Here is a 20,833-nt window from a genome sequence, read left to right on the forward strand (position 1 = left end):
TTTGTGGGAATAAATACCTAAGACCTGATAATGCCCTGGGACATGACAGTCTCTCCATCCACTTACAGGCCACACTGACCATCAGTAAACTGCAGGAAGTACCTCCCCAGATGAGCAATAATTCATGTTTTTCTGGGTCAAAAGAGAGCAGACTGGTTTAATTCCTTCTTTCTGTCTTCTTTCATGATGTATGCTGCACCATTTGGGTCCAGGTGAAGAAACAGTGGCTGCACTTCAGGCCAATAAAGTCCCTGATAATAATGACATCACTTCCATGTGGACCAATTAGTCTCTGTTCTCAGTCAAAGTGATCCTTCCTGCCCTCCAACACTCACAACATCCAATCTCCACTGATACCAACTCCTAGCTGTTTGCTCACTGCCTTCTTTCATTTGATAAAGAAGGCTGTAATGGGCAGTGGGTCTTGGACATTTGTCCCAGCTGTGACAGCTGCCCTGGTTAACGGCACTGCATGCCACAGGCTGATCTGATGAGGAGCATTGAGGTGCCAAGGTATGATAACAAAAAAGACTGCGTTGGCAGAGTTAAAAAAATATGTGGTTGAGGGCCAATTCAGATTTTGGAACAGACAGTCTTGCTGCGAAACCATTTAGAGTAACGACTTTGTGCCAGTAAAATATAATTATCTTATCAGAATTTTGCAATGATCTAGATTGCTCTTGAAGGCAGGGCTACCTACATATCTATCCAATGATACAAGAAACTGAGTTATTTTACTGGATACCAGAAGATTCCCTTGACGACTTTCAATGTCCTTTCAGCAGTGGTACACCAGCAGAAAATGTCACGGCAGACTATATCTGATTTTTAATAAAACATCAACAGTGACAAACCCACATATAGAACTAGTTTTAGTGAGAGTTAAGAATGGGCAAAACCAGAAAGAAGATGTAAAAGAAAAACCGAAAAAAAAGAAAAAAAAGAAAAAACAAATCAGAGGGAGGTGTGAGGAAGAGTTAACGAGACTGATGAGGGGACAGAGGGGAAAAAGAAGTGAGGAGGGGCCTGCATGAATGATTAATTTCAGAGAGTGCCTGAAGCCGTGGTCTGCCCACCACTGTCGCTGTTTTGTAGCAGCTTTGCCATGTGTACCCCCCCCCCCCAGTCCCACTTGTGTAATTCAATTAGTGTGCTCCAGCGGGCCTTGATTGATTTCTTTAGGCGATCAACAAAATGGCTGGCCAAGTCTCACATTTTGTTTCCTCCCTTTTGCTCCTTCCACAGGCCAGTCAGGCCTGCTGGTGACACATTATTCTTTATACTATTTTATCTCTTTTTCAGTTTATGTCTCTCATTAGTCCCTCATTTCTTATCCCCTCTCTCCTACCCCCTCATCCAAGCTCACTAAATCTCTACTACAATGTAATCAAAACCCAACTACCATAAATGAATTCAACTCACTGAGATGCATAGAAGAGTAAACAAATAAAACATTGTCTCTAAAACTTTCCAGCAAAGTCAATGATTCAGGAATTAGTAAAACATATCTTGATCATGTTTCATAAAACACAAAAACTACATGATTTAAGATGCACTACAATAGAGAAATGCTGTCAGGTCACAACTGCCTTTGTTGACGATACTAATAAACTTTATAACAAGTAGAATTATACTTCCATGGCTGGACAAAACCTCCCACAACAACTCTGCTATTGCTGTCAGTAGTTGAATATAGAGAGTGACAACAGGCAGGAAGTGACAAATTTCAGTTTTGATCTGCAGCTTTAAGAATCACACAAAAGAGAAGATAGCCCATTTGACCACACAGCAGCTAAGTCAGGACCTGCCGTTCTCTCTCCCCTTCTGTCTGTATCCTTGCTGTCACTCTGGGCACGCTCTGCAACCACCCCAAGGTCATTATACTGTGATCGCACCAGCATGGGGCCGCACATGTGATGCCATTGTTGTCAGTGCCCATCTGGTGGCTTGTAACGCTCGCATGAAATCAGTAATGACACAGGTAGGGAGTCCAGCTACCTTCCTACCTATCGCTTACCTCTTGGCCAGCACCTGTGCAGCTTTGTATGAAAGTAAAATTTATGCACATTTTTACATTTTGGGAATTGGTTTACACAAAGTGCCGTACAACAGTTTAGCAGGAGGATGAGTGGTGTCTATCCTAAAAACCAAACTAAATGTTCTGGTGTGGGAAGGGCATGCTTAAAAGGAGATGGAAGGACAAAATGGAGATCTTTCTTTTTTCTTCAAAAAAGTTGGTGCAGAAATGGCCAAAAAAACCTTTAATTTAAACAACATCCATCCCTCATCTCTTAATTCTTTCTATTTCCAACCTTTTTGTTGACGTGTTTTTGTCTGTGCAAACAAACCACTTGTATCATTGTAGCACACCTTGATCTCAATGACATTTTCATCTACTCATAGCTTCTATGCTCTGTGTTCTGTCTACATAAGCATCATACACTCCGGACGGTGAGTCAGTGTCTGCATGTGGAGAAATCACCTCTTTCAGGCCGCTTATCTCATTATGCAAATGCAGAGTTCATAAGTCACGCTCACATTTGTTCACCACAATATGATTTATGAAACCTTCTCATTAAAAAAGAAGGAGATGCAGGCTGGGCTGGGTTTGCTGATGTTGGCCATGAGTGAGGGCTTTAATGGCTGGAAGAGTCTGAATGTAATCTTGAAAACCCATTTGTTGATGAATATGTTATCTTATATACATTATAATAGTTGGGTTACACTAGTTTAAATATATGTTGTATGTTATATGGATATGTATGACAACACAATGCTGTTGAGAGTTGGGTATGCAGAACCAGTACTAAATTATTACCAGTTCCTGACAGAAGTCAGGAACCAAGTCAGTACCATAATATTTATAAGCTCCTGGACAAACAGTGCTGCTATTGGTATGTATGCAATGTTAATTCATTCTAACATAACTGGTATTTTCAAATTCCTAATCGTCGCCTAATGATGATGACACCGCCAGCGTCAGATGATTACATTTGACATTGTGTAACTGCGTGTTTACATTTTTTGCTCTCCAGTCATGGCTGACAGGGCAAAACGTTCAATGTCAAAAGTGTAAGCTCACTTTACTCATCTCAATGTAAATGCAGCTAAATGCAATATATGTATTTCTAAAAGTAATAATAAGATAAGTGTTGAATCTTTTCATGTTATGCTTTTATATTTAGCATCAAAATATGGAGAGTAGTATCAAGAAGAGAATACTGGTATCAATCAAATCTTACCCATCCCTGTTGGGGATTCCTATTATGTATGGCTTGTTCTGTATGAAATAGTTCAGGATGGAGGACCTAAACCTTACAGATGGAGCTTTATTGTCAAAATGTAGCTGTTACAAACTGTTGTAAAACAAAAAGCATTTATAGCATCCCCTTGAATACAGGGGATATACAGTACATGGCAAACTGAGATATTCACTTACCTGCTCAGCCTGTGAAATAAAAGCATTGTGCAACAAAACACTGAATCACAGCAATGAATCAACTGAGGGAGAATGCTTCAGCAGCAAAGCCTGGTAGATAATTACAAGTGAAAGTTAAATTGTCCAGGGAAATGAATAAATGAGGGGAGAAGAAGAATTATTTGAACAAAGCTTTCGTATAATTCATGAAGTCACGCTACTTTGGCTCCTTTTTCTGCCTTCATGTCCTCAAATTCATCCTCTGACATTAGAAAAGCTGTTTTTGGTATGGTCAAAGGGTGTAACTGCTACCATTTTGCAAAGGTGGCCATTGCACCCAGCAGCTTCCCTGATTTAGTCTTCGTAAGGTGCTGTGTCATAGAGTAACAGAAAGGGAGGGAAGTAAATCCAATGTAATTAATGCTTCCTCATCTACATACTGTATCTCCAGCTTCTAGTGGTGAACAGAAGGATGAAGAGGATATCAAAGCAGAAAATGAGAGGGGAGAAAGGGGCTTGCTATGATTGTGTTTACAGTATTCATTAGCTTGGCCTTATCAACAAATAAGACCACCATTATCCCCCTGACAACCCAATACCAATCACCAGCCCCATGTCCAAATGTCGGAGGCGCAAAGCAAACAACATGCCTTGTAATTACTCTCCCCATCCCTCCCTACGGTTTTCAACCTTCCCAATCCCGTACCACAACCTGCTGGCAACACAATTTGAATTGCTAGGTAGTTTCCTGACAATGATGAGATGGAGGAGGTAGGAAGACACAAACGTAGAACGCACACAGATGAGGAAGAGCTGCACATTAATGAATACATGAGATATGGGAATTTGAAACACGTATGATCACGCTAACAAACAGTACAGTATGTACAGAGCACATAGAACACAAACACAGATGAGATATAAATATTAGTAGAGAGAAAAAGTTTGTAGTTTATTCAAAGGAAAGACCACTGGATATTGATCTTTATATAACCAGCTGGGTGGAGGAACAAGTGGTTATGTCTGATTATGTGTCAGTTTAAGTTTTTTTTTTTTTTTTTAATTGTGATGGTTAAACATCTTACCTCGAATCGGGGTACCCTCTGGAGGAGAAACAAAAATGAAGACACAACATCAGTTTAGTTAAAGGTTAATGTTAGTAATAGTTAGGAAGAGTTATTTGGGTTGGAAGGTGGATAACTGGAACTAAATTATAAAACCATTAGGTAATCTCTTATAGGGCTTTAAGAGATGGGGCTTTTTCATGTAGGGAACAAAAAAAGAAAACAATACCTTACATTGCTGGTATCACAAAGGAATTGGGAGCTTTACATGACTGGCACAGTCAATGATCTTATCCATTTTATTTTCCCCCCTTCTTGCCTTAAATATATTAAGAGGGGAAACAATGCTTCATCTGCAGAGCTTAAAACTTGAGGTTTGGCATGTGTTTTATCATGACTGCAGCTCTGGGTGATAAAATGGAGATTGGGTGATTTGACATCAAGTTGATATGGATTATTACAGTGGCATACGTCTTTTCCCAGCCAATTGACCTTGAATTAGAGGTCAGGTCAGTTAAGTATGCCACTATTCTATACCTGGTATTTACATTACAAACTTGCTAAAGGGAGGAATGGAGTCTCCATTGAACTAGAATTTCAGACTGTAACCTCAGGCAATTGGAAGTTAAATCAAACAGATTGAAGTTTTTATTTATCCTACAAGTCATAACCTGCTTAACTGCGGCAGACAGACTCTTCGCCTCAAGGTTCATCCCTCCTACTCGGTCATTCAATCTCCTGGCTCTTTCCATTGTTTTATTTCACTGTATGTTGTATATTTCTCTATTCTTTGTTTATTATGAGTCTGCATTGCGTTGCATGCCTGCCTGCAAGCCAAATGTCCCATTAGGAACAATGAAATACTGAGCTTATCCAGTCAGTCACTGGTCATTGCTGCTATGTGAAACACATCCCTTATAGGCAGAGCTTTGGTGTGGGTAGGGGAGCCAGCTTAACTACAACCCCCTCTCTGCCAAACATTAAACTGTCCTTCTGCTCTTGGGTTTCTGTTTAACTTTTTCTTAACTCCTTTTCCTTTTTCTTTCTTAATCTGTTCCTCCATTCTTCTCTTTCTGTATCTGACTATGCCTGATGTCTTGTGTGTATTTCCACAGTCTTCCCTTTCTGTTAGTGTCTCTATGTCTAAAACCAAGTATGACTCATTATAACAATGTGCCCTTACTCATCCTTTGACAATGCCAGTAGGGTAGCACTAGCCCAGAGGAGGATCACCACCTACCACTGAAGGCCTCCTTGTACTGAGCTGTGGGTCAGGGGTACCTACTGTCCATTTAGCCTAACACTACAGGCCTGGCCCCTGTGTGTGTATATGCCTCCTTGAACAAACCTACACAATGTCAAACCTCCTATCAACTAGCTGAACCAATAAAGCAGAAATACCTACCTAATAAATAAATAATACCAAGAAAACATGGTGTTTAAAATGTATAGTGATGCTGGCAATGTTCATATCATATATGGTACATTAAGGGATGTGGGCAGCTAGGTAGGGGGATGAAATCTTCAATACCTTCTGGTCAGATTGCTGCTGCAGCTCTGCATACAGAGGTGTCCTTTGTGATACCAGCAGGTAGGCGGCAATCACTGAGATTGAAGTTCTGCCTGGTTTGCAATGCACCTAGGTGGATTAATTCCCTTTAGAGTTGTGTGCACTTTGTTGTTATACTGTGCTCTCGCATAAATCTTAAAAATATGTGAATGAGTATATGTTCATACTCTGCATTTGTTGCCCTTAACCATATCGTCATTTAAAATGATTACTTTTATAATTCGATTTATTGCTACAAATGTCCACAGTGTCTGATATAAATGAAAATGTTTTTCAGAGTCAGATCAGATCATGTAAAGATTACTTTATTTTTGACTATTTGCAAGATTTTTGTATTCAATAATCCACCGGAGAGGATTGTCATTATTTATTATCCATAAATGGTGATAGTTTAGAATCATTGAAAAACCAGACAAAACAACAGTGACATTTTAATTATTTCTGCAACCATTTTAGAGACCACATAATCATGGGTAATCACAAGACAAAGGACAATAGGGCTCTGGGAAAGTTACGTTGTTACGGAGTTAGAGTTTGATTAGAGGCTGCAGGAAGCTGTTGGTTTATTTTTCTTTAGCTGATATGAAATTTTAGTTGGGAGTTAAGGGGTTATTCGTTAAAGGTTGGGTGAGGTGAAGGTCAAAGTTAGGTTAAGGTTAGGAGAAGGTTAAGGTTAATAAAGCAGGTTTATAACAGGGACGGCCATCACCTGTGGACCTTATTAATAACTTAGTGACAAAAGAGGGACTGCAAAAGGGGGGGGGGATTAATAAGAAGGGTGAGGGATTAATAGATAGAGGTGGTTCAGCTCAGAGGCATTGGTTCACAAAAAATAAAAATGAAAATAATAATCTCAAAATAAAATGAGAGGGAAATGAGGGGTCTAGGCCATTGGAACTTCTTATTTCTTAATAATAAAGTAACGTAAAGAGATAAAAATAAAGGACCTGGCCATGCAGCTGGGTCTGCAGTAGCCAGCTAGTATTCAATTACTGTACAATAGCAAATCCACCTGTATTACGGGCACACAACCTAATGGCCATAAGCTCCTCTTCTAAGCTTTAGTCAGCCAGGGGTTGATCAGCTTATGGTGACAATGACCTAAATATATCTCAACAGGCCACTGACCTCCTCGCATTATTAGATGCAACATTATTTGCTCCACAGACCACCCCAGCTGTTTTGTTAAACAACCCTCTGAATATATTAAAAAATATTATTGAAGGATGTAGTCTGGCCAGAGGCAATCTGGCCAGAGATGTTGCCCATCTGTGTGTGAGGCGGATGGGGTTGCATGATTGGCTGAGTGTCAAAATCTGACCACCCTCCAGAGTGTGTCTGGCTGACCTTCTCATCCTAGTGGTGTCGCAGCAGGTCTCAGGGCAAACCTGGCTGTTGTTGCCACATCTGCAGAGGTCCTAGCTGCTCCCTGCAGAGCAGCTTTGATGCCAACAAATTTGAGCAATTTCTTGCACATTTCAGATTAAGTGTAATTGAACTCATGCATGATTCACACTGGAATGTGCATAAATCTGTGTGTTAGGGAGCCAGCCAATGTTAGGTCATGATTTTACACCTAAAAGAAAAGAAAATCCTTATTCTTTCTGAATATGCCCCCCTCCCCATCCTCTCACTGTCTCTCTGGCCTCTGGTTAATTTGTTCTGGCTGACAAGGCCAGCAAAAGCCTGGGGTCAGCAGCCACAGGGATTTGGGGAGAAATGTCAGGCTCCCTCCACACCTCTAGAGGACCTCCTCAGGGGACCCTCACACAAATATCACTGCCCCAGCAGCACAGCATGGTCTGGCACATAAGGAACCAGTCAGCCAGCTAGTCAGTAAACAAGAACTAGATACTCCATCATCATATATATGTATACGCATATATATATATTAAAATTTTATATTACGATTTTTTTTAGGAGGGAATAATCTAGATCTATGTATTTCATAATCACACAGAGAGATGTCTCATAAGGTAGGTACAGGATTCGTTTGCAGTAGCTGGAGAGTACGTTTTTAAACTCATGTTTGCCACCACTTTCCCTTTCTCCTCCCCTTCTCTTCCCAGAACTCTGAGTTTTAACACCATATATGGTTATCTCAGAGTTACCCCCAGAGCAAACCACTAACCCCCAGGAATTGCCAACAGCTATCTGATCAACTGTAGAATCAGAATAAATACCCACTGAAAGGCTGCCAAAAGTTTTACATGTCTTCTGTTTTAGGATTTTTGAACAAACACTAAATACTTTGAGACCCAAGATGGCTACTCAAAGTGCTAAGGACATAAGAAGATGGCAGCCTAGGAGGCTTGAGAGAACAGGCCTTTTTCTCATCAGCATCAATCCTGCCTGGCTGCTGAATGAGCTTTCCAGCAAAAGGGCTACAGCAAAAAAGAAAGCCCCTAAAGCTAACATTACCTTACGACAGCCTTGGTATTGAAACAAGGGAGAGCAATGTCCTTTCTGCCCTCCTACATAAATATATAGTTTTAACTGTAAGTAAAATATACTCAGCTTAAAGTGGCCGGGTATTTTTGCAAGAAGTTCAGAAAGTCAGGAGGAGTACAAAATGTGGCCAAATCTAACTATTACTTAGGCCCTCGCCCTCAAACATGACCATGGGCAATAGGGCCTTAGTTGGAGATATGTAAGCCAGTGGGGGATGTGGCCCAATTTGGCAAAAAAAGAAAATGCTCTCCTGAGAAAATATTTGGCCAAGACCATAGGTTTGATCCAGCCCAAGTGTGGGATTGGAAGATTCGGCCATACAGCGCTCCTGCGGGGGCCTTCACCTGGAAAGAACTCAAGATTCTTTCAGCCCCTATCTGCACTTTCCAAGGGTATTTTTGGACCATAACATTGTTATTGTGAAAACTGAGGTTCAACTGTTTGTTTGAGAATAAAAAACAGCCAGTCACATGCATCTGTGGAGCAAAGTGTTTGCTATATATCTTATTAGAAGCCTAAAAGCTCTGTAGGTTATGACTGCAAAGGAATAATTGTCTTGGATTCAAACAGAGTTCAATTATTTTCTCAAAGCCTGCTGTCTTGCAACGCAGCAGAGAGAAAGAACTTGACGTGACAGGGGGCATCATCTATCTCAGATCTGGATAAAATGTACAGGGAAAGTAAATAAGGCAACAATTTATTCAAAAGTTACCTTGCATATGATACTTGAGACCTAAACTAGTCCAGTAAAGTTGCTAGAGTATTGTAAAACCTGGTTAAACTGAGCAGTTCCTACGTGATACATATATCATATCATTAATGCACATTAGCTGTAACATGAAATACTGGCTCAGCAAGTCTGCCCCTTATAAATAAAATGCTGCTGCTGAAAGGTGGACCATGATACCTAACCACCTCTTTAACTTGTGCGGCTAGTTGTCCAATGTAGAGGGGGAGATAACGTAGATAAAGTTGGCATCGGTAGGAGTATGGGCAAAACAAATGTAAAAGTTAAGGAGAAAAAGGAAAAAGAACCGGGAACAAGTGGAAAATGAGGAAGAAGGTGAAGGGGGTAAGGGGAGAGCAAGGGACACATGCATCTTGGAAAGTAGTTTAAATATGCCATCTGCTTCAAGGAAAGTGAGTGGGCTTACCAAAGGTTTCTGAAAAATCCAAACAAAAAAGGAAAGTAAATAGAAAAAAAGAACAACACAGTTCATTTTAGGTTAGGGTTGTAAGTAAATGTTTAGTTGGGACACGTGTCAAGCAGTATTGGAGTAGTTTGCATGTCACAAATTAAACCTTTTGTTGAACAGAAATTCTATTTGGAATTTATAATTCTAATTAGAGGTGTGTTTTTGTTGGATTTTTGGGTATTTCCCTTAAGTTTTAACTTGTGTTATGGGACACATCCACATGGAATGTGTTGAAGACTGTGATGTGCCGTGAGACACATCTGAGTTTCAGACACAAATACAGACAAAACACATAGAGAGAGAACAAAACAGTTGTCTGTTTCATTTAGACAAGACACAGACAAAGGCAATTGAAGAAGTCATGAAACACAAAAGATGATACAGAGGTTAGACAAGAGACAGGAAGCTGAATTCTTTTATCCATCATCTACAGTGGTTCAAAGCCCTGTTGACAAGTTTACCAGGTAAACCAAATTTCAGAACAGAGCTGACCCTACGTACAACGTAAAAAATAGTGAAGCAGATAGGCTTACCAGAATTTACACCAAGATATCTATCATTTCTCTAATTCTCTAAAAAATCTCTAATGTCATTATCATTGTCTTTTTAACATAATGAAACTACAAACTGGCTTTTCCAATAATATCTGTTGTGGTTACATGATAGTAGTATAATACCCACATACAAATATAATTACTACAGTAAATACAACTGTATAACCAATGTCCTGATATTGCAATTATATTTGTGAAAATATATTGCATTGCTGACATTTACCAAGCAAGCTAAATCAATTAGCGCAATGATACAATTAACTTCTCAAAGAAATATTTAAATTTATTTTTGTCTGTAACCGCATGGCATGGTACTTGGTATTAGTCTTACTAGGGTAAAATTGTAATATTGTGACAATCTAGTTATGATCTACATATTACAAGGTGCACTGAACAGTTAAAGGTACCATGTGGATGTTTTTTACTGCTAGTAGAGCCACGGCACATTGCTTTTACAAATGTGTCCTTCTTTTATCTAGATCATGCCCATGTATGAGGACACCTTTTACATTATTCCACTGATAGACAGTTGAAATGTCGTAATACCCAATCAATGAGGAAGACTGCTAGCAAGCAAACATGGATAAAAACACTGTACAATTTAAAATATTCAAATAACCTGCTTTGCTACTGTTTCATAAGGAAGGCAGTTGCACTCAACATGTTTTTAGACATCATGCACAAAATGTGTATTGATGAGAAACACTGAATATAAACAACCTTTGTTTGTTTCCAAGAACACACCACGGGGCACTTTTTAAGTTTAAAGGACTTAATTGTTTAGGGGAAGGCTAGCTGTGCAGAGAGATGAGCATGAAGGTGAAAACATTAAAGTTAGAGTTCTCCCTTATGGGGGCTCTTTGTCCTCAAACTAATGTCAGATGCACTGACTGACAGCCTTCTTCAAATTACTTCAGGAAGACATAACATCCCAAGAGGAGGCCTCTCTGAACCAAAAATGGAATTCTTAGTAAATTGTACAATGTCATCCAAAAAGTCACACATATTTTGACAGAACGTTTTGGTTTGAACATTTAAAAGTCAAAAGTCTACCTCAAGACTGGAGTGCATCAGTAAGTTACAGATGAAACATCTAAAATTAAAAGCATTAAAAGCTGCGGGCTTCCTGGATGTGGCAAGGCATAAAAAATTAGATGACAAATTGATTATTTTGAGTGTACAGCTCATGAGGACCACAACTAGGGCAGGAACTCAATGGCAATAGACTCTTTATTTAGTGGTGTCTACCCTGATTTACGTTTGCAGCAACAAATCAAATAGGAGTTATTGAATTTTTCAAATAGTGGCAAATCATTGACCTAAAATATCTACCCCTTCTTGCCCGGGGCCACTCCAGGGTCTGCTCTTAATTAGCTATATAATTAGACTTTGCTTTATGGGCCTCTCAGTAGGGTTTAATCATTCGGAACAAGACAACATATCCACCACCAAGTTTTGTGAGTAGAATGTGGACCTTGCCCTCATTGTCTACTAGGACACGCTTCTGGGATGGTTTGAATCATTTGACCTCATTCACTGATGTTACAAACTCAAACATTACTTGTCATTTTCACCACATCTTGTGCATGATGATCTATAGTTAACATTAACATGCATGGTCATCACTATGGCTAAAATCTTTAACCTTTAAAATATCATATGGCCCCTTAATTCTCCACTTGAAGGTAGTATGTTGTTCAAGTAATTGTTGCAGTAAGTGATGTGCTCATTACTATACAATTATGTTTGGTAATGAACACATCATAATGCGTGTTCCCAAACTGGAGATATGAATCTGTTGAAAAGTTCCCAAGGTGTTTTCAATCACACTTGTCACGACAATTTGGGGAAAAAAAGAAAGGGCATTTCTGCCACATTAGTTGATGAACATAAAATACAACCATGTTAACTATTGTCAAAAATGTCCCGGGAAGTGCAATATGTGTAAGCTTTCCTTACCTGAGCGTAGCTGTTTGATTCGCCCATTACTTGCACTCGGGTCAATGGGCAGGAAGTCTTTATACCAGGTGATCTCTGGGTCGGGGTTGCCACTGGCAGCACAGAGCATTGTAGCTGTTCGAGTACGCTCCACCACTTTGAGTTGAGGGCCCATGTCAATGTTAGGGAAGCCTTGTGGGAGTAGGTCCTCTGTGGAAAGAAGAAGAAAAAACATGGATTTAAGTCCCATTTGAAGTTTTAATGCTTAAGCATTTTTATACCATTTTGATAATCAGTAGCATTAAGTGATAACATAATAGTGATTCACAATTGAAAAACAAACAAAAAAAAACAAAAACATTTATGTACTTCAGGGCATGCTTTTTTGCTCCTCTGAAAAACAATCAAACCATGACAGTGAAATGATCTGAACTGTAAGTCTCTAATACCAGTTCAAAGTTATAATGGCTCAGATTTCATTCTGGTATTAATGGTGCAAGAGTTGTGGTTTAGGGTAAGATTGAAGCATCTTTGGCTGTTATTATTGCTGTTCATTAAAGAACCATGACACTTGCCAGCACTTGAACTTTTTTTGTATGACTGTGAAGACTGTGGTACCCTTGCAGCTAATAATAATGCATGATTGAGCAATCATTTCACTGTTAAGAGGTGGCAGTGTAGTGTACTCTGTGTTCATTGTTCTCCTTATGCAGACTCCCTGCTCTTTTGGGGCAATTAGTCCCATGGGTCAAAATGCCTGGTCTCTACCCTGACTGGAGCCAGAGCAGTGACTCATTCTTTGATGATGAGAGCCAAGGGGGAAGTGCCCTGCGCAGTAATATGCATCAGAAGCCCAAGGCCACATTGCAACTCATAGAAGATTGACTGACTAAGATGCTGGCCAGTGGCACAGCAGAGGTCACTGGTCATCTGAAAGGCCAATGACCTCATGTCCACTCTGCAGACATCATGGTGGTGTCGTCGACACCCAGGGAGCAGTACATTTCGTAAAAATAGGACAATAAGTTGAGTCACAGTTTTAGCTCAAAGCAACAACTAAAAGCTGGGTTGGTCCGTCTGCCTTTAATGAACAGAAAGGAAGAAATGTTCTATCTTACATTTTCTGATTAATACAAATCTGTATGATCATCATTTCAAAATCTTAATTTTTGGCCAATGCTGACTCATTTAATGTCATGAGATTTAAACATTTCAGATTAAAAGATGGCTACAAGATAGGGAGAATGTCAGAATCATGAAGATTATTGATTAAAGGTTCTATTTGTAAGAATGAGAAATTCCTTCTCATTAGTGATACCGGTGGCCATTAAGTGAGCTGCAATCAACATCCTTGCATGCACACTGAGCCTCAGGTAGCTGGTAGGCTCAGGTGTAGTGCACAGTGGCTGAGGAGGAATGCGGTCTGGTTTTAATACAATTAATAGCTGCACAATTCTTGAATATATAACCTTTAAAATAGCTTATCTAATGCATCAGCTGTAAAAGGGTTTTATTCTTTAATCACCAAGATTAATAAAGACAAAAACTTTTTTTTTCTTTAAAAAAAATACATTTACATAATACACTGGGACTGTGTTGAAATGAGGTGTGGTGAGTTCACATGTATTCACATTCAGAAATATTCAATCTTGGAAAACAGAAGAACTCAAACCTAAGTCCAGGCAGGATACGTCTAACTAAGGCTGACATCAGAAGAGCAGGATGAATATTTCAGTGCTAGGTTCAGAGAAGAACAGACATTTACACTGTTTTAGGCTCCATGTTGTATCCTCTCCATCGATTATTAATGATCACCCCTGTATAATCTTTTTATACCAAGTCCCCCTAAAGCTTAGGAAAGCAATGGCAAGTATACACTTCACTTAGGAAACTTCAGGACACGACTCAGCAATATGTTCCCACGAAATCCCTCTTCTATGTGTCATCAATGATCTATGTAAAACACGCCATAAAAGGTTCTATACTCTCATATCCCTCTAGCTAGTTCTGCCTGTTGGTGAAGGATATCTACAAAGGGTAGGTCTGGCCTGCTCTCTGGGCGTTACGTCTGATGTACTTGATGTAGCTGAGGCCTATCTGTGCTTCGTATCACATTAACTCTGCCTTCATGGTATAAAAACAGAAGCCTACACAGACTACAGTAATGAAGCTGAAAAAATACACTGAGTAAGTGGGTTTGAGACTAATGAAATTAGGCAAGTGACAGAGGGAATCTGCCTGAAGGAGCAAGGGAAGGCAGAAAAAGCTGGGCCAACAAACAAACCAACCAAAACAGCAGTAAACAAGAAGCAGGGATGGCAGATTTATGGGGAGATTATGCTATCGTTACAGCTGCTCTGACCTGATACAGTACCGGCAGCCTTTCCTGAATAAATGGCATGTATGCTGGTTACTTACTTCCCCAGGAATGGAGTCTGATACCATCTTTCCCCCTGAAGCTTACAGGCTCTGTCGATAAAGGCGGCCATGCAAAAATAAATAGATCACTCATCGAGGGAGTGTTACTTCAGGGTTAGCCTGCCTGACTGTGAAGGGAAGAAGGCAACCAATGACATGGGTTGATAGTATCCTAGAATTCCCAAATGGCCAGTTCCCCATAACAGCGTAGCAATTGCATTTCTATGATGTGTACTGACTCTTCTCTGTGATGACAGGTCTTCACAGGCTAAATAGAATCAATCCGAGTACACTATTTGTCAATGACAATGTCGCTGTTTATTTTGCCAACAGCAGCCTTTGTCACTTAGCCCGATAATAATCAAAATCAAAAAAGTGCTACAGTGCTATGAGAACACAAATTGCAGTTACAGACTAAATTGTGCCAAGGATTTTCTAAACATAATTTCACTTCAGATTTTCTCCCCCTTATCATTCAATCACATTCAATTTTCTTTATCACTTTGCAAATCCTACTAGTAAAACAGGAACAAAGAAAAATCTGATTGTCACCTAATTCAGAGACTATCAAAACAACCTCCCTCATTAGTTCCAAAACTGACTACTACGCAGATACATTGGTTTCAAAAGGCACAACAGAGAATCTTAATCTTCCCAGCATGCAACTCCCCTTCTTTATTGGTCCACCTTGTTTTCTTAAGTGCTACAAAAGGCTTTTTGATGCAGACCATTGATTTGAAAATTGGTCCATGCTTGTACACTTGTTAGCTTATACTGATGTCTGGCATCTGGGCAGCTCAGCTTGGTATTTACTGCTGCTGTGATGTATAGTACTTAGGCAGCAATGACAAATGCCTTGAGACACCACTGAGACCATTCTGTGAGTAATACAATGAAAAAAACATGCATCTATAAAAAAAAACAAAAAACAACCATATACTTTTCAAAGTAGTCAAAAGGATTTAGATAGGGTAGGTCACAATGTGTTCAGTGCATATATTTATTTGAATAGGCTTTCAAGTCATGTAATAGGAAGAACATTGAAGTTATTGTGTGTCACTGCGGTGACAAGCAGCACATCTAATGTCCAATACATTCAACAGCTGGCTTGATCATCATGCTCCAATACTAAGCCTCCTACAGGCCGCAGTTGACCTTCTTTTTTGTCATTCTCTTTGGCTTTTTTTGTGTTGGCTTGAGTGCCATCATTATCCATAATTGTCTTTAATTTCGCTTCGCCATTTAATATCATTACACAAGTGACAGGTGCAAAGCCCTTAATCAGCCTCCGGTTAGCTTAGCCACTGGCCGGCTGTTAATCTGCCGACTCATGCCTGCTGTTGTGTTGTGCTTTCTATCAGGCTAAATGTGGCCCTCTTAAAAGGTCCGTCCTTTAACTCTCTTAACTAATCCCATTTCCAATGATTCACATCTCTTTTTAGCTAATATAAGTCTGGTAGAGACATAACTGTACCAAAGTCTTACAGATCTATACAAATGGGGTTTGTGATTATATGCCATTTGTTGCACTTTCACTGTTTCCAGAGAAGCAAAAACGTAAAATATACTGATGAATGAGTAGTCCTAGTGAAAAGTGTAAAACTCCTACTGTTATGCTATATTCACTATTTAGCAGCATAATTACATCGTATTCACCATCTGTTGCACAAACAATGTAATACTGTGTTATCAAATGTATTTTACAGCACTATGAATAATATGTTCAACCAATGCTATACTCGGTGAACATGTAACCCTTAGGTCTGGCAGTTCCAGTACCTCTGTCTACCCACTGACCCACATTAAGAGTAATACCAGTATCTTTCATAATGCTTGTAACATGTTTTACTCAATTAGCTATATAGTATAACACATGACAATTAACCATTGTGTGTTACCATTCTGCTCTCACAATTACACTACACAAGGAACTGAACCACTAACTGAATAAGTATCTTTGTATTATCATATGTAATATGCTATCCATTTTATCTGGTGTCAATATTTCTGACATAGTGCCTGAAATGCTGCTTGTTCTGAGCCGTCAATTATCTCACAAGGTGGAGAGAGATAGGGGAGGTAGAGAGAAAGGAAGATAGGTAAAACCTGACTGGCTGGGACTGCAGCAAATGCCGCTGGGTGCTTCGCTGTCCCCCGCACCTATTACTCATATTATTATTTTCACTTACTGAAATGATTTAATTTCATCAGCAGCATAATCAGGTTAACTGATTACCCAGCGCCACAGCACAGAGACACAGGCTTTAAGCAGATCTGTGCATTAATACCACAGAGGGACTACCAGGAGAGAGGGAGAGGGAGAGAGAGAGAGAGAGAGAGAGAGAGAGAGAGAAAACCAATGGCACACTCCCTTTTACACACTAAAATGTGATCTGAATACATAGATGTTTAACTAATGGGCAGACTCAACTGCTCGAACTCTGGACAATGCAGTTTAATTTGCTCTGCACCTACACCACAGCCACAAATGTTAACATCAAACACATCAAACAGACCAGAGACAAGACGAGCCTGATTTGAGAAGGACTGTGTGAAGTACAGCTGGGGTTTTTACTGAAATGCATGAGGGCAAGAATGGTCTACAAATGGTCTACATGAAAAAATAAAATGTTGATATGTTGACTGAATTTGGAATCAGTTTTCACATAATTTCCTCAAACGTCAGAGCCAAACAAGTCTATTGAAATTGGTTTAATTGCCCTATTACTACTGAGTCTATGCCAATGCAGACCAAATATGTGATTCTAAGTGATGGTCATTCCAGTGAATGTAAGCTTAAGTGCTGGAAATAAGGTAAACATTTCCTCCTGACTCACAAGTTGTTTTTTTGTACAAACAGAGGTCTATCTGTTTTTTGTTTTTTCTTGTGAGCTTGGTTGTGCTGTGAGGTGAAGCAGATAAGCCCTACCAGTTACTAAAAAGAATGTGTGTACTTTAGTTCAACCAAACATTACAGACACCTGTTTCCTTTGGCAGCTTTCTTCACAGTTGACAGTGGTATATAATCAAATCAAATGGTTCTTCTATGCATCTTTCCATGACATTCCCGGGAATGTATGACAGATGGGATCCCTGTTGTGAATTGCATGAGAAATATACAAAGGAATATAGGGGAACAGTGATACAGAGATATTCCAGGGACAGAGAAGAATAGCAACACAGTGGAAATCTAATCACAGTGTCTCTGGCCCAAGCACCGATAGCCCTCTCCGGATAGCCATCTCAGCTGAATAATGGTTATTATACAGCTAGCACTCAACCTCTACCACTGCCCCCCCCCCCCCTTCCCCGTTCTATTCCCGGAAAGATGTTTGATGTCCCATTGGTATTCTCCACATCTAGCACATCTAGTCACCAAGGGCAACATTTACATCCAAATCTCCAACATACAACCTTAGAGAAACAGTCTTAAAGACCAGATGGGAGAAAAAAAAGATCAGCAGAAAGAGATTTCACAAAAGAAGAGAGAGTGAGACAGGAAAAGTGAGGGACACTGAAAGTAAGGTAGAGAAAACAAGAAAGAAAGAACTTTGCAGTATTCTTTATTGCTCTGCAAAATGAGTTTCATGGGTCAGCTTTCTAGCCATATGAAGACCCCAGAGGGTAAACCATCTATTTGTTCTTGTTTTCTTGGTGTTGAATGATGAATTTACAGACGCCAGCAAGTTTACTTTTGAATATAAGGTAATTGTTGGTTAACTTTTTAGCTATCTGGAGCTGAGAAAAATAGTAAAAATGTAGATTATGTTTGTAGGAGCTGTGCATGTGTTTCCAGTTTTGTATATGGTGCTGCAGATATTGTTAAGATGAATGTCCTGTAAGGTGAAGTTTATGGGCTTAGTTGCCAAAGCAGCTGGGTGTTATGTTAAGTTGTCTTTGAATCGTGCAGTTTGTACACACATTGTTAGTGGTCAAATGGGTAAAATGCTAAAATGGAAATGTGTGAGAGTGACAGGAACTCTAGTTTGGAATACAAACGGACTGTTCTGACAGCTCTGAGCGTTGGCGGCTTGCAAACACTTTCCACGCCACCTCCAATTCTGAACAAAGCCCGTATTAGGCCATGTTCATAAAGCCATCATCACCACTGAGCTAAACAGCAAGGACACAGCTTGTTTGCCAAAGAAAGGGAATGATAGCAGCCAAGAGGGGGATATTTTGGAGAACAAATGGCAACAACCACCACAGGTAGCAGCTATGGTCACTGTTTTGTCAAATGTGAAAGCCAAAAGAATGAATGAAGTAAGGAACGGATGGCAAATGCAAGAAAAAGAGAAGAAACTATAAGTCTTTTTACAAGTAGCACTTGGCAGGAAACATTTTTTTACCCTAAGGCTAAGCAGGTTAATAGTATGTAGCACAGGACATGATTTCCAGTCTATGATGGGCACAGAAGGGAACTATTTTCAGAACATAAGGATTTTGAATGTCTGCTTATTTATCAAAGTAGATGATACATGGTAAAAGTCCTATTTACTTACAGTAAAACATTGTTTGTTGAATATGAATGATCACATGGAAAGACTTCTAACTAACCTAAAGGGTAATACCTCATGTGATTTAATCAGTATACATTGTGTTAAGAGGAGTGGAAAGATGTGCGATGTGATTATTTGATTATATCACTTTCATTAAAACTCATGAATGAAATAAAGCTACACTTAAAGTTGTAGCATATGCTGTCGCTCGTCTAATGTAGAAAAATGCAAGATGAATTTTCATCATTCTTTTGTTACATTTATTTTATTTTATTTTTTTTATCACTTTAGCTAAGCACATGTTTTTCAGCTGATTGAAAGGCTTTCTGACAGGTCTCTCCATAATAGGGTTCAACAACGTAGGCTCTACCTACAGTATGATTTTCAATGCTGGAAGCCAGAGTCCAGTCTTCCACAGAAAATGTACAATAGAGGCTGTTTCCCTGATGTGGTGAGCCACCATGATTGACACAGCACAGACAAGAGAGAGGAGTAATTGTCTAGGACAGCTCCAACAATCCCCTGCCTGCAAGGAGAAGAGGTGGAGTGAAAAAAAAACATAAAAGGGAAAAAAACTCTGTTTTTCCAACCCAGCCTGTGGAAGTATTCTCTCTCTCTCTCTCTCTCTCCCTCTCCCTCTCTCTCTCTCTCTCTCTCTCTCTCTCTCTCGTCAGGCTCCTGAGGCGTCTGGGGTAAGGCAGGCGAACTCCAGGGGAGACAGGAGATGAGGTTGGGGCCATTAAAGGAAGTGCCTCGCTGTAGAGAAACGTCAACCAGTCAGGTCAGGTTTAGTGGTGGGTGGCTTTGAGTGTGCGTGTGTGTTTCTATAAAAGTGTGTATGCATGTGTTTGGGAGGGTGGGACTGTGTGTGGAGGCGCAGTGGGCACCTTGAAACCTGACGTCAGTTTACCACACTGTGTGGGTGGCAATGCTGCTGTACAGCCTTTTAAAATGTGGACTTCTTCTGTTGTTTATTTGTTAGAGAGTTGTAAAGAGTGTAATTTATGCCATCTCTTTCAGCTGCAGAGAACAGCTATATTTTACCCACCTAAAACACAACCTTCATCCAAGGTATATTGGTACATGAAGTTTTGCCCATTTTCAACCAGTATTGTATCATTAAAATGTGGGTATAATGAACAATGTTAACTTTTTTTCATGTTACCTGTACCTGTGTATTTGGCAGCAAAAGTGACTACATCATTTTCAGACCTGCCTTACACTAGATAGAACAATGTTTCCTCATTTTCTGCAGAGGTACCTTCAAGGACAGTAAAATGTGGGTCTGCCAAAACTCCCCTCTACCATGTTATGCTGGCAATAGGGAAAAAACAATCTCTAAAATATCACACTACTAAATACTACCACTGGACCTGAGCTATATTACAGCAGCAGCTAAACAAAGCTAAGCTGCCTTAGACATTTCTCCATGATTCATGCAGAGCAGCTGAATCTAACACAAAAACTACCAGTTTTACAGTATAATGTCAGAGCAAAGATGTGGTGTTACTATTACAATTTATGAGGCTGAAAATAGTGCTGTGTAATCATACAGCAGTATGGAGGAGGAAGTAACCACAAGAGCTATAACAGCATCAATTGTTGTCAGGTACCCTCTTTAGCGTGGTGTCGGGAAATCTACAGCTTTTTCTCAGTTTTCTCTAGTCATAGGGCACCAATTAAAAAAAATAATTGCACCATTTCTACTAGAAAGGTGACCTAGTT

General features: G+C 39.7%; 1 protein-coding gene across 4 annotated transcripts in view; it reads right to left on the minus strand.

Annotated features, from left to right (window-relative positions):
• ptprsa (protein tyrosine phosphatase receptor type Sa) overlaps window positions 1-20,833 on the minus strand; it is a 180,950-nt gene that overhangs the window by 83,030 nt on the left and 77,087 nt on the right. For 2 of the 4 annotated variants that reach the window (XM_053322724.1, XM_053322723.1), the window contains exons 5-6: window positions 12,213-12,401; window positions 4,504-4,521 (exon numbers count right to left, since the gene is read on the minus strand). In XM_053322724.1, coding sequence (XP_053178699.1) covers window positions 4,504-4,521; window positions 12,213-12,401 — 207 coding nt within the window. The remainder of the gene's footprint in view (window positions 1-4,503; window positions 4,522-12,212; window positions 12,402-20,833) is intronic. The other 2 variants (XM_053322725.1, XM_053322726.1) reach the window with 1 other exon arrangement.

The sequence above is a fragment of the Scomber japonicus genome, chromosome 7 (assembly GCF_027409825.1).
Source record: "Scomber japonicus isolate fScoJap1 chromosome 7, fScoJap1.pri, whole genome shotgun sequence".
NCBI classification, from domain to species: domain Eukaryota; kingdom Metazoa; phylum Chordata; class Actinopteri; order Scombriformes; family Scombridae; genus Scomber; species Scomber japonicus.